This window comes from Pavona decussata, unplaced genomic scaffold (assembly GCF_977016875.1).
Source record: "Pavona decussata unplaced genomic scaffold, jaPavDecu1.1 SCAFFOLD_26, whole genome shotgun sequence".
Classification (NCBI taxonomy): Eukaryota; Metazoa; Cnidaria; class Anthozoa; order Scleractinia; family Agariciidae; genus Pavona; species Pavona decussata.
The window spans coordinates 2,030,001-2,045,442 of record NW_028145449.1 but is presented as its reverse complement, the minus strand read 5'-3'; the positions used below and the strand labels follow the sequence as shown (position 1 = coordinate 2,045,442).

Sequence of the window (15,442 nt, the reverse complement as noted above, 5' to 3'; positions counted from 1 at the left end):
TTGGCAATTGTATTCAAGCTAAGACAGAGTCTTCACTTAAAATATGGTTTAAAATCGTTTACAAACAACAGGGAGTAATGCTACGCATACCGGCTGCCTGTGGGAAAAAAGGGTCTATTTTCAAAAAGGTTACGAAGATAGATAAAAAGGGGTATATATAGTTACTTTTCCAACGGTTTAATTCAAGGCTTTTTTTTATAGATATTTCACGAGGACACCAATTCTCAAGGAGAGACAAGTGAGTTGTTAATCTTTACTATTTATTGTAGCAAAGCTCTCGCTGTTTGTAGTAAAAAGCGGGCTCCTCAGAGGATAGTACATTGAAAAGAAAATCAGGCACTCACCCTAAACAGGAGCAGGGTCAAGCCTATTACCCACCACGAAGTACTGAGCTATAACAGAGGGATCGTTATTGGAGGGGCCGACTTCTAACCACAATGTCTTGTTTTGTCATCTTCTCGCATCTTCCTGTTAATTACCTTTTACAGAAAGATGTCTACATTGGATGAATATTCTTAAGCGTTAGGTGCATTGAGTCAATGGCTTCATTCTCTAACATAAACTGAAAATGCAATCCTGTCTAGCTGCTAAGTACAACTATTAAAGACAAATTGAGAAACCATTCAATTCAAGTGGCGAAAATTGAAATGTAAGTGTCTTTTTTGATTGTACGTTTATTTAAGGTGCAACTGTTGATGAGATGCAAGGGCCTGCATCTCGCAAGAGAGGGCCATCAGTTTCCTCACGTCAGGATTCCAAACGGAGAAAGGTCTCAGACAATACAGGTAAACAAAAATTCTTAAGTTGCAAGTTAACTGATCAATTCAGATGTCGGAAGCTCAATCCATTTACTTCAGTGAAACTTGGGCTCACATAATTCATAAGGTCCGTGCCAGCAGAACGTGCATTGTTAGCCAGTCTGCTGGAAGGACTCAATGGACCTTATGCAGTAGTGGCTAACATCCTTATAGACTCTGTTCTCTGCGTTCAAATTGGTTTAGGTAACTTTTCTTTTGATTGTTGAGCTCCAGAGCGAGGCAAGTAGGGCTAATTTGAATGCAAACAAGCAAACAAAAACAAAAACAAAAAAAAAAACGTTTAAGTGAGCCGTTTTTGCATAGGAACTATATCGCCACAACAACTCGAAGAATGGGTTGGAAGGCAGGGAGTTTTCTAAGAGACGTAACGGTTCAAAGGAAGTGCGAGACGTGATGCAAGGCTGGCCGGGTTCTCATGTAATCGCAACGTTAACTTTTGTTTTGCCGAGATCTCAGCAAAGTGAGCTGGCACATATTACCAGCCCAGCCCAGCTCAAGTAACAATCCCCTTAGCATAGAGGGTGACGGCAGAAATGTCAGACTTGGGGAAATTCCTAATTTAGCCTCCTTTGAGATTGGAGAAAACTCTAGCAGTCGTTTGTGGGTGTATTTTTGCAGCATTTGTCAGTCTCAGTGAGGAACAAACCCAGTGCTTGTAATGACCTTTCTGACCCAATAAGATGGAATTTTTTTTCTGCTTCTAAGCCTAGTGTACTCCTATCTTGTTATCCATTTGTATCACTGTGACAATAACGATTTTCTGTTCCCGCTGCTTTAGGAAGCAGGCCAGAGCATGTAAAACTGCTGCAACACATTTGCTGCGTGTATCCAATTCTATATTGATTCTCATTGGAACTGCTATACGCATTGTTGCATGCAACAATTTCCACAGTGGACATATTTTCCTGTAACTTTGCACTGTGCTTTTACAGCCTCTTCAGCAGCCCATCTCCCCTCCGAAAAAAAAAGGATCTATTGATGCTTTATTTTTTATAACAGATAAACAAAAGTTGGTCGATCTCCAAAAGATGCCATATGATGCAGTAGAGAAAATCACCGAGGCAAAACTCTCAGAGGATTTTAAGAAGGTTGCTGCAGACAGAGGCCTCGTTATAACTGACAATGAAGGATCAGGGAATTGCATGTTTTATGCATTGTCACACCAACTGCACCACGTGAAAGGAATTAGTATCTCTCATGAGGAGTTGAGGCAACGTCTAGTGGGGTATCTCCGAGATAACCCGAGAATGGTTCGTAACAAGTATTGGATCGTCTTTTGTTCCATTGGTTTAAAGTTAGTGAAAAAAGTATGCTCGTTCCACTAGAAAACCTGTTTTTCCTACAAATTTAAGTTTGAGTTGATACAGGCACGTGTTTTCTATGTTATTTGTACGTTTCCGATAATTTTCTGAAATTTCACAAAAGATGGTCCCAAGGTTATTTAGATTTTTCTAAGGGGGCGTTACACCTAAATTTGAATGAAATTTGAAGAGGTTTTAAGAAGGGATAGAAGAAAGGAAATGATTTTTGGAACACTAACAGACAGTTGATACCCACACAAGAGCACCCGTGGTTGCTAGTGGACTAACTTGGTATCCGTCTATTAATTATTAACTACAAATTCCAATTTTAAAACTTCACTAAATCTTCAATATTTCTTATTTCTCTTAATTTTACCAATCTTTCTAGAAAAACTCCTTCTCTCAAATATACCCAAAAATTCACAAAATACCCCAAAACACAGATTCACAATATGGTGATAGGGTTTTTGGATTCCTTGAAACGCGAACGAGATATTTTCATTAAAGCCATGTCAAGAGGCGGAAAAATGGCGTTCAGGTGTAACTCCCCCTTAATTTTGTTGCAGATCCAAACATTGTTATTTAATCAGTTATTCCCTCAGATTTACTTGGGGCTGAAAACATTTACCGTACCCACAATGCTGGAATCCGCTGTTTGAATATATTCTCATTGGAGACCGCATAAGTTTCAACTCAACTTTTGTTCTCCTACAGTGGGATGGGACACGATTGTTCAAATTTGTCTCTGGATATCCATCATGGGATGATTATCTAAGAGGCATGGCAACAGACGGTACATGGGGTGACCACGTTGTTCTGCATGCTGCGGCAGACTACTTTGAAACATGTATTCTCGTGATCAGCTCTCTATCACGTGAGCTAACAGTAACCATCAACCCAAAAGGTGACTTGGACAGAAGCAACCCGCTTGTGCTGGGGCATATACACGAGGGTCATTACGTTAGCCTTCTACCCACTGAACCAGGTAAAAACTCTCTTCATGCTGTGAAGAAAAGCTTGCAAACTTATGTTGGCAAATACAATTGCAACAATGCTTGTTGAAATGTTGGTGAGAGCCAAGCTATTCCGTCTTCTTACTAGCTATTTCATCCTATGATGTGGCGCTACGGGCTAAAGAGGAGTGTATAGGCGATATACGGAACCGGTTGATTGATGGAAAATTGTTATTAAATGACGATAAAACTGAGTTTCTTGTCATTGGGACTCGTCAGCGGCTCAATAAACTTAGCCTTTTTAGTCTATAAGTTGGTGATCATAACATTGATCCTTCGTCAAATCCAAAAACGTGGGGGCTATTATAGACGACTCACGAAGTTTGAGCAATCATATAAACCATGTATGTAAAGCTTCTTTCTATCATATTCACAATATTCGTCGTATTTCTAAATATTATTCGAAGCTTTAGAATGGCTTCAGACATTATTTCATGCCTTTGTGATTTCAATGCTGGACTATTGCAATAGTTTACTTTATGGCCTGCCTAGATATCAGATTTCTCAACTACAACGAGTCCAACACCGCCGCTAGGTTAATATCGAACACTAGGCAGTATGACATATTACTCCAGTTCTCTATAACTTCACTGGTTGCCAGTGTTTTATGGCATCTATTTTAAAATATTATCACTTTTAAGGCAATAGATGTCAAGTCACCTAGTTACATCAGTAACCTAGTCAGCATTAGGTCCTGTTCTGCATATTCATTGCGATCGAATTACACAGTATACTATTATTATATCGTCCAGAGGGGCGCATGCTCACAACTTTAGACTCTCGTTCTCTTAACGCTGCCGCACTTACTTTGTTGAACAGCCTTGCTGCGCATATCCGTGTGATCGAATCTCTTGGCTCTTTTAAGAACATGTAAAAACACATCTTTTTAGGTTAGCTTCTAGTTTTAAGTACTTTTTAATTCTTTTGTTGTTATTCATATTTTCAAAGTTTCATAGTAGCCTAGGAATTTTTATTTCGTTTTCATCTCGTCTATTTCCTAATATTTGTAAAGAGCTTTTGATCATTTTTATGTTAAAAGGCGTTATAGTAAGTTGTTAAATTATTATTATTATTATTATTATTATTATTATTTATTTTTATTTTTTTTTTCAGTCGAACACGTGTGTCTTGGGAGTTTTACTCTGAATTTTTGCCGGCTGATTTTCTGGCATAATTTAAGCTTTATTATTATTATTATTATTATTTGTAACAGCAGGTTGATTGATCGTAAATAGGATTTTAATTGAGGTTTTGTAATAAAGATTTATTATTATTTAAAATTTATTTATTATTATTATTATTTAGTTCAACTACTTTCAAATTATTCGTTTTATTTGTCTTCCTATATTCTCCTTCATTTTATTTTTCTACAAATCATTCCTTTATTTTTTTAATAGACTGAGTCTCTCTACTCTTTGCAGTTGCAGTAAAAGAAGGCTGGCCATCTGACGGTGAATTGGAGGAGATATCCGAGAATATTGGTAATCGTTGGGTGAAGCTAGGCCGTCGGCTTAACTTTCGAGAATCAAAGTTGACTGGCTTTCACAAAGGCGACGAAGAATTACGGGGGAAAGCATATGCCATGCTCTTGGAATGGAAGAAAAAAGCCTCAGATGCTACTTACCGAGTTTTGTATGAGGCGTTGTGTGACAAGAATGTAAATTGTAAAGATCTTGCCGTGAAAATTTGTTGCCAAGTGTGAGTTCACTTAAAGAACAATGCAAAACAAAAAAAGTCAACAAAAGCACAGACAACTGACTAAAAGTTTAGAGGTCTTGGGCAGAACAAAAGGGCTACGACCAAAACATTAAAACTAGAAACAGAAGGTACTCAACAACATTCTCGAGGAAATCAGGCTGTGCTGTCTATTCAAACGTCTGTCAAAATCCGTAGGATTTGTCCTACCTTGGGCATGTTCTTACGAAAAAAATCGTTAGCCCAGTGCAGGTTTTAAATAAACCAAGGCAAACTCCAAGGACACTATTCTGCTTCAAAATCCAATGGAGCAGGTAAACACATCAATTAGTTCAACAGATATCGAACGCTGAACTAAGGAAAGCGACTGTAATTAAAGGGACACAGTCAGCTGGTGCACATGCGCATTAGATACCATTTCTTAGCTGATTTGCATATCACACTTTATCGCACTTGTAGCTCAGTGGTAGAGCATCCGAACTCGAAAAAGTCATTGCGTTGATTCATGTGGATTTTCATTTTTCCCAATTGTGCCTGCATCACTGAATGAAATACACCTACACTGTACTTAGCAGTATTAGTATTATTGATGTCATAGAAAGGCCCCGCCTTCCACACAATACTTGTGGCAAACCATGCATTTCCAAGGGAAACGTGAACCACAAAAAACAGGAACTTTTTTAGCCTTCACATAAAGATATTTTACAAGAGGCGACTTAAATATACTCTGTAATAGAGCCGAAATATTGTAAGTTTCAAGTATCTTGTAATAAACCAAAACTTGGTTTTTAGAATGATATCAATTCTTGGCCTTGCTTTCATCAGTTTGTATTCAAAATTGTCAGATGGGTCTGGATTTTACACCAGTTTGAGTGGTTTTACTACCAAGTAAAATGACATTCTTATCACTTTGGGAGGGAGGTGTTCGTCCAGAAACTCTAAGAACAGGACGCTTTTTATAGCGTTTACGCGAGATGCGTAGGTCGATGTAAGCATTAACTTTGAATTGAATGGCTTATTACCTGTTGGAGTTCGAGATCGTTGATTGCATGTAATCATTTACGGACATCTTTTCCGCGTCTCGACGGTGACCGCTTAAGAGAGCTTTCACTGTATTCTTGTCACGTACTGTCAGTAAGTTGTTTTCATCAAGAAAACAGAAAAGCAAACAGACACAAAGCTTTCCTTAATGAGGCTTTAAGTAAAAATTGACAATCAAATACGTCCAAATTGTAAGTTGTATGTCGTATATTATGGAATAACACAGTTTCATCCCAAAAACTGAAAACGTGCTATGGACCAAAAAGTATGATCAAAGTAAGCTTGTTTAGTTTCGGTCAATAAAATGTGACTATACCAAATGGGGATGAGTATATGGTCTGATAAGCAGCCACCCTATTTTCTAACACGTCATGGCCGCGTGATGCATCGTGTCCAATGAACGGTCGGAAATTTATCGGCAGTTATAAACATTCATTATTTAGTCGTGGAGACCGATAGACATTTTACCACCGATTTCATTGATACGCGACCCTCAAACAAAAACTCCGGCAAGCATTTGGCGATTCGCTTCCGTCAATCATGCGCTCCTTATATGGTGTTATAGGAATGCCGCTCTTGATTACAAAATTATGGCGGCCATTGTGCAGCTGTTCGTTCGTCATAATATGGTTGCTTCTTACTCTTCAAATTTACGTTGGCGCCTGGTGTTTTTGCTCGTGCAGGGGTTGAGCGCGATCGCAAGACTTCTGAGAGTGGGGTTGACATTTGTGAAGAAAATTCGGAAAAAATACAGAAATACCTCCACGATTGATTACCCAGCCCGAACGGGAAAAGCAAGACATGGACCGTAGGTGACAAAAGAATCGCATAAATCGGCATAAATAAACGAGCACGCAGTTGATGACATTGATCGCCTTTTACCATTTACACATGACGTATTGTTTATAAGGAGAGTAATTGAGCAATATCCAGGAGTGTACGAAGATGAAATACAGGGACGGCTCAGTTCATTACGCAAGAAGAAAGACAGTCAGTGTGGCTTCCATCAATCGATGCTCAACCCCTGCACAAGCAAATACACCACTCGTCAAAGTAAACTTGAAGAATAAGAAGCAACGATGTCGACCGAACAGGCTACACAGTGGCCGCCATATTTTTTGAAAATAAGAGCAGCATTCCTGTAACATCATATAAGGAGCGCATGATTGAACCAAATGCTCGCGGACGTTTTTATTCGAGGGTCGTGTATCAATGAAATCGGTGGTAATATCGTGAGGGATAAAACCTGTTTATCAGGATTAAATGCTTGTGACGGACGTTCAGCGCGAAACCCATGTATATATGCAAGCTGTAGCTATGTAAGTCATTATGCGATTCTAGCCAGCTAGCACGTTTTACACGATTGTAAGAATTTACTTTGTAAACTATGGCAAGCTTTAACGTCGACACGTGGTGTACGACCACAAAACTAACTGAAACAAGTGTGGATACCCTCAAGAACGAGGATCTCGATACTGAGGAAGCACTGAAACTCCTCACTCCGACGGACTTGGAAAAGTTGGGGCTGAGTAAAGGGTAGCAACGTGTTCTCAAAGCAGCACTGAAAAAGTTGCGACAGGACGTCAGCCCCTTCAGCAGCACCAGATTTATCGTTAAACGCCGTCCTTCGCAGACCCCAGCTGCCACCTCACCCAACGCATAGAGACTTCCCCCACGCCACAAACGTCACCTACAACTCCTATCTGCCGCCAATTTAATTCCCAAACCGGATGCCACTGGCCAAACTGCCGATTTTAGCATGTTTGCTTGGTGCCAGATTGCAACCAGGGTCACCCACAGCACGAACATCCAACAGCAGCCACAGCGTGACTTCCAGAAGACACAAACAATCATATCCCCACTTAACCGACAGGCCTGGATACGAAATCTCGAAACAGATGGTGACAGGGACTTTATTATTGACGGACTCACAAACGGCTTTCAGATTATTTGCAGTGATACCGTTTTGAAAGAGGCGGAAACTAGCAACTACAAATCGGCGACCACAAGCGATGTACGCGACAAAGTAGAAAAACAAATTGTAACGGCAATTACGTAGTAACACACGCAAAGCCGCCTATTGTTAGTGCCCTTGGGGCTTTCCCTAAACCGGACACTAATAAAATCCGGCTCATACACGATTGCAGCAGACCGCAGTTTTCTAAAGTCAACTCTTATGCCACAACGCAACACTCTTCTTATGTCACAGTAGAGAAAGCTGTATCAGATTAACCCTAACGCCTACCTCGCAAAAATCGACCTGAAAAGTGTCTATCGCCACGTCCCGATCCACCCCTCTAACTACCGCGCGACTGACCTAGCGTGGCAATTTCATGGCGATCACAATATCACGTATTTGTACGACAATAAACTACCCTTCGGAGCCTCGAAATCACCGGATGTGTTTCACAGATTGACACCAGCTGTGACGCGCATGATGACCCGACGAGGATTTCGCACAATCCTTGCATATCACGATGATTTTCTTATCATTGGCGATACCAAGCATGAGTGCGAATTGGCATATTACGAACTTATTAAACTTCTAACCGACCTTAGCTTTAGCATCAACTGGGAGAAAGCGATTGCTCCTACGCAGCGGTTAACTTTCTTAGGAATTGAGATCTACACAGTGCTTAGGCAACTTTGCCCGCGCGAGAGCAAGTTATCCGAACTTCGACAGTTACTAAGTGATACCTTACTCAAGCGATCAATCACAAAGTACGAATTGCAGAGCCTCGCCGGAAAATTGAACTTTGCGGCAGGAGTAGTTCCCGGAGGCCGAACCTTCCTGCGGCGACTTATCGATGTCGCCAATGCTTTATTGCGACCACATCACCACGTGCGCATTAACACCCACCTAAGAGCCGATTTATCGTGGTGGGTGAGTTATCTAAGCGTCTTTAATGGCAAAACTTTCTTTGTTGATTCCACCCCAATCGCTTTGGAAGAATTCTCTACCGATGCCTATTCCATCGGAGGTGGAGGGTTCTTTCGGGGAGATTGGTTTTACACCAACTGGGCTATTGATCATCCCGATCCTGATAACCACACGACTATCAGCGCTTTAAACAAAGTCGCAACCCCCGCGTTATGCATGCAATGTTTACGTTCCATATTTTGGCTTTCTGCTACTAAAAGTTTTCGAATCACTGCACGTTACATCCCATTAAAGGCTAACACCGTTGCTGACGCCATCTCACGCCTCCATGAGAGCGCTACAGGAACATTTTTACGAATTCCTTACAGAATACGATAGCCAACGAGCTTAGATTTCACAGTTAGCCGTCTCTTCTCTTCCACGGCCGGCAGGTTCAGTCCATGCTTAGGAACAGCTACTGCAGGAAGAACTGAGAACGTGCCGCTACCATGCCTTTGCCAACTCTACTGCAGCAAGTTATAAGTCGCAGTTAAGAGGATACCTTCGCTTCTGTCTTTTCTTCGGCTGTACCTCAGTTCCCTGCCGCGCCATCCTCCTCCTCCCGTTACATCGTGTTCCTCGCACGCACACTCTCTACTGGCAGCATTCCCAATTATCTCAACGTTGTTCGTCTTCTGCTTACCCTAACCTTCTTGAAGACCCCTTCTTCAAGCATCAGAAAACTCTCCTCATGAGAGGCATAAAGCGAGTTAATGGCGACTGTGTTGCACAAAAGCTACCTATTACACTACGTGTCCTTCACAAAATGCAACGCCGTTTACAGCTTGACTCCTCGTTCGACGCAACCTGTAGGGCAGCAAGTTTGGTGGCATTTGTCTCCCTCTTCCGCGAGTCAAACTTACTGCCACCTTCAACCACGGACTTTGATTCCCAGCGCCACCTGCGAAATTGCGACGTTCGATTGTTCCCGTGGGGCATCATACTTGTCGTTCGTTGGTCCAAAACAATCCAATATTGGGATCGCACTCTCCTGGTTCCAGTTCCTAAAATTGCTCACTCCTCCTTGTGCCCTTGGTCAGCGGTAACTCGCGCTTTCAAGCTTGCCGGTGTTCATCCCAGTTGATCTCAGGTCAACTCTGATTTTAATGATACTGAGAGCATAAAAGTGCGAAATGTTTCTTTACCTAGAAGAAGGTGTCCTCGACTGACATATACCACATTCACAATTAAACTGAAAAGAACATTGGACCTCTGCAGCCACGATAGCTTGCGTTTCTCTGGACACTCCTTCAGGCGAGGGGTGCCTCTTTTGCCTTGCATTGTGGTGTGCCTAGTGATTATATTAAGCTACAACGTGACTGGAAATCGAATGCATATGAGCGTTACTTAGACCATTAATCGCGCTACAAATTGGAGGCAGTTAAACGGATGACCCAGGGTATCACTCACTAACTACGCAATTCTCTCTTTGGGGGTTTGGAGGGTATATCGCGGTGGTCAGGCAATAAAGACCCGAAGAAGCCCAAAGAGAGTTGTTGTGTATTTAGTGAGTGATAAAACCTGTTTATCAGGATAAAATACATGTGACGGAAGTTCAGCGCCAAATTCATGTATATATTAAAGCAAGCTCATTCTCGTCCCCAGAGCCCCAACGTTTTTTTTTTTAAATTGTTGAACGAGTGGCTCTGGGTCCATCCAAAAATATCTTTTATTTCATTGGCTGTCGAAAACCTGATGCACTATAAGGTGAAAAATGCTACGCTTCTGCGCATTTGTCTTTACTCCCTAATACTAGAGTTTAAAAGTGTTGACGGGCCTGCACGACTCCTGCAGTTCGCTAAAAGATTGGTCTTAAAGCCTTTATAGCGTATCTCTGCTTCACGAGATGTTAATCTTGATCATGAAGGAAAAACTCAAATACACTGAATGGAGATTTTCTTTATGATCATTCTGAGCCGTTAGGAGAATTTTCTTCATATGCCATTGGATATGCTAGCTCTGTGGCATTTGTTTAGGTTCACCGGCTCGGATTAACTGCAAGATATCAGACAGCGCTAAATAAATGCTATTTATGAAGACATAGGATCCGGGGATTTCTTAACTGACTCGTGATTTCATGCTTATCTGCAGTGAGATTGCAGGTGTTCGTTTATCACGTATATGAGAGTCTAATAGATCCGTGTCTTTAGGAGACAGCGCTAAATATATGTCATCTAGGAAGACATAGGATCCGTGGAATTCGTTACTCGTGATTTCAAGTTGTTGCTATAACCTGCGGTGAGATTGCAGGGTGTTCGTTTATCACGTATATGATATTCTATCAGATCCACGTCTTTAAAAAGTTGATTACTGTTGTCTCTCGCTTTCGAGTGCTTTTAAACTCAGTACTGAGCAATAATAATACTGAGCAAGCGCAATGGTAATTTATCACACTGAGCGTGCGCTACCGGATGTCGTGAAATTCACGACATCCGGTAACGGCTGTTACCAGGGCCTACGATCCAACCGCTGACCAGAAGATCGTAGGCTCTGGGAACGAGGATGATGCAAGCTGTAGCCACGTTTAAGTCATTATGCGATTCTAGCCAGCTAGCGCGTTTTACACGATTATAAGCATTTCTTTCCCAACCCTCCCTCCCTCCCTCCCTCCCTGAGGGTATATAGCGGCAGTCAGGCAATAAAGACCCAAAGAACCCCAAAAAGAGAGTTGTTGTGTATTTATGCTACAGTATGAAGTTTTAAAAACCATACTCTGGAATATATCAACTTGAGTTACTTTATTTATTCTCTTGTCAGAAGTATATACAAGTGATTCTTTTTGTAGAAAGAAACAAACGACTACAAATACACTAGACAGGTATTGTCAGGAAGACATCAGGAGGCACAAGTCTTTGTCAAGAAGGTGCAATAAATAACTAATTTTGAGAACGTCTATCCCATATACTGGATTAAACGATAATCGGCCTCGATCAGGCCCCAGTTGTTCAAAGGGCGGCTTATTCTATCTAGTGGATAAGTTACTACCCAGTGGTGCAAATGTATACCAAACAACGCTTTTCCTCTATACACGAATTATAGGGCTATAGGGAAATTCTTGCACACATTTATTTGCCGCATAGTGACCTATGCAGTGGATAAAATCACCCGCTATTTGAACAACTGGGGCCAGGTGTATTACTTAATTAAAGGGACTATGTCAGCTAGGGGACATGCACAGTAGAATCCGGTTGAGACTAATTTGCATATAACTCGTTGAGGTTTTACTGTTTGTCCACCATTGCGACCGTCGTGTCGATCGCACCTTCGCAAGTGTTAGGTTGTAAACATTGTTAAAAATAACCGGAAGTTGAAAAGCAGCCTGAAGCGGAAGTCTGCAACACGTGACGTGCGACGTAGAACACTTACATCCGGGAAAGTTTGACACGGGAAGAAAATCAATGTATTAGTTAGTTTTGCTTAGCAAAGAAAATACAACGCCGTTTGAAGTGCTCTGCGTTTATTGTGGTCTTATGGGGTGCGGGTAACATATGCACAGAGATACGTTTTCATGTGCCTGCTTTGCCAGGCTTATGGAAACAGACTTAGCTGTCATTAAAAGTGTATCACATGAGTTAAGTTTAATCGCTTGATTCCGCATGTGCTGTCTGATCAGTAAATTATCGATCAGCTTACGTTTGCTAGTACAGTGATAAATAATGACTTACGTGTAACTTCCTTTTGTTGATATACCTATCCTTGCAATTGCAAAACTAAAACCTGCGGTTGCCCCTGCAAAACTACGAAATTACACAGCACGTAACTGATTTATTACGCGGGATGCCCTGAAGGGGCATACCGTGTCTAAAAACGGGTCGATTTCTTTTTTTTTTACGCGGGATGCCCTGAGGGGGCATACCGTGTCTAAAAACGGGACGATTTCTTTTTCTTCGTCGTAGCTTCAAATCGGTACATTAATTTATTCATTAAACTCACCCCTCTCCTACTCGGGGTGTATTGTTCTGATTGTCTTCAACAGAAGCAGGCCAATCAAAATCCATTCTTGTCGCCTACATCGCGAGGGAGGGGACCCACTCACCCCTACCTGTGTGACGTCAACGCATCATTTGATCTATTTATTAAAAACGGATTAAATTTGGCACCATATTGTTTATAACATGTTCTGGACTCAAGTGTGCCGTTTTCAAACGGAAATTTCACCATTTTGAAGCGGCAAATCAAAAGAATAACTTCTAAGAAGCACTCGACATTTAAAACGGTAGAAATTGGTGAGTTCATGGCGAAGGAATCGTGCTTTGTTTGACAGTCCTTGACAACGACGCGAGACTAAAAAGAGGTCATTGAGAAGCTTACGTTATCGTAATGGAATTCCACACATTTCCGGTGAAAGTCTGAGTCGCGTAACGCAAGGAAAACAACGTAACGCGATCGTCGTGACTCAAACTATTCCATTAGCAAGGATAGATTTATCAATCGGCGAAGCATACAGTTGGAATAAATGAATGAGCCCCAGCATCACGCGTAATGCCAGTGTAGCAGGCATCTTGTTTTTTTTTTTTTCTTCCTCGTAGTCACAAATCGGTATATTAATTTATTCATTAAACTCTCCCCTCTCCTACTCGGGATGTAATGTTCTGATTGTCTTCAACAACAGCAGGCCAATCAACATCCATTCTTGTCGCTTTAATCGCGGGGGAGGGGACCCACTCAACCCTACCGGTGTGACGTCAACGCATCATTTGATATATTTATTAAGGACGGATTAAATTGTCGCGCCATATTGTTAACATGTTCTGGACTCAAGTGTGCCGTTTTCAAACGGAAATTTCACCATTTTGAAGCGGTGAATCGAAAGAATAACGTTTAAGAAGCACCCGACATTTAAAACCGTGGAAATTGGTGAGTTCCTGGCGAAGGAATCGTGCTTTGTTTGACAGTCTTAGACCACGACGCGAGACTAAAAAGAGGTCATTGAAAGCTTACATTATCGTAATGGAATTACACACATTTCCGGTAATAGTCTGAGTCGCGTAACACAAGGTAAATAACGTAACGCGATCGTCGTTGTTATGATAAGTTGGTTGTCCTGTGCAAGGTATTGTAATGTGATCTTAAGGATCACGTGTAGAGTAAAAGTTCTGTAATAAAGCTCTTGAAGTTGAAGCTTGTGGATGTGTATTTTCTCGTACTCATAACATGGTACCAGGATCTCTTTAAAAGAAACCTCTCTGACTCCCAACTCCGACATGGAACGTATCAAACCTCCCTCAGAATTGGATATTGATAGTCTCAATCTCGCAGATGTGTGGAAGGAATGGAAGGAAGCGTGGGAATTGTATCGGATATCGAGTGGCCTTCACGAAAAGGACGATGCCATACAGATAGCAACTATCCAAAGTATTCTCGGGATCAAAGCAAGACGGGTGCTCAAAACCCTACCAAACATTCCCGTAAATATCACGGAAAGGACTGTTGCAGGTATTTTAACGGCGCTTGAAACGTATTGTGTTCCTCGTAAGAACACAACCTACGAACGATACGTCTTCAGAATGACCATTCAAGAAGATCGCTCGTTTGACATATTTGTTAGATCTCAGAAGAAAAGCTGAATACTGCGATTTCGGGGCGATTAAGGATTCTCTGATACGAGATCAGATTGTGGTGGGCATAAATGATCCCAAACTACGAGAGCGGCTGCTACGCGAGACGGATTTGACACTCGAGAAAGCCATGAAATTATGCAGAATTACGGAACAATCTCAGGAACACTCGAAAATCTTCATCTCACCAGCCACTCAGACGGGTAACATCGACGCTGTAAGGAAGACAGAGCCACCGGCGGACACAACAAAATCTAAAAACGAAGACTCGCGTAGAATAATGAAATGCAAATTCTGTGCAGCGTCTCATGACAGGGGAAATTGTCCGGCCTATGGAGCCACGTGTCACAACTGCAATGGAAGAAATCACTATGCTCGGTGCTGCTTCAAATCGAAGAATGGCACGGAAGAAAGAAGAGTTCGTCACGTGGAAGTAGAGGAGAAGGGAAACAATGAACTGCTGGAGGGTCTGTACATCGAGGAAATTCAAGGTAGTACTAGAAGGAACATTCAGTCAGATCTACTTGTTAATGACATTCCCGTAAGTTTTAAACTTGACACAGGTGCAGAATGTAATGTAATTTCCTTAGGTCTGGCTAATGAGTTGAATGCTCAGGTACACCCAACAAACATGCTACTTAAGTCGTTTGGAGGGAACCAACTAGATACTGTGGGCAAATGCCTTCTTGACACGAAGGTAAAGGAGGCTAAGGTTTCAACACCCTTGGAGTTTTATGTACTCCGAGATAATGTCCGACCCCTCCTTGGTTTAGAATCATGTTTAGACCTAGAGCTTATCACCTTGAATAACAAAGTAGAACAAATAGGTCTCAGTGTTGATGAAGTTCAGGAAAAATTCACCCTTTTGGATGAATTTCAGGACGTTTTCAAAGGTTTAGGATGTGTTGAGGGAGAGTATAACATTAAATTGAAGCCTAATAGTCACGCTACTATTCAACCACAACGGAATGTACCATTAAGACTGATAGATAAACTCGAAGGAACCCTCAATGATCTTGAAAGAAAAGGTATTATTGCCAAAGTAGAATGTCCAGTTACCTGGGTTAGCAATTTAGTAATCGTTGAAAAAGCAAAC

General features: G+C 41.5%; 1 protein-coding gene across 2 annotated transcripts in view; it reads left to right on the top strand.

The window, feature by feature from the left end:
- LOC146485490 (uncharacterized) overlaps positions 1 to 5,624 on the top strand; it is a 62,579-nt gene extending 56,955 nt beyond the window's left edge. For both annotated transcript variants that reach the window (XM_085103374.1, XM_085103373.1), the window contains 5 exons: positions 202 to 238; positions 684 to 785; positions 1,818 to 2,068; positions 2,834 to 3,104; positions 4,554 to 5,624. In XM_085103374.1, the coding sequence (XP_084959500.1) occupies positions 202 to 238; positions 684 to 785; positions 1,818 to 2,068; positions 2,834 to 3,104; positions 4,554 to 4,834 (942 nt within the window). In that variant the 3' untranslated portion in view covers positions 4,835 to 5,624. The remainder of the gene's footprint in view (positions 1 to 201; positions 239 to 683; positions 786 to 1,817; positions 2,069 to 2,833; positions 3,105 to 4,553) is intronic.
- Positions 5,625 to 15,442: the final 9,818 nt, after the last annotated feature.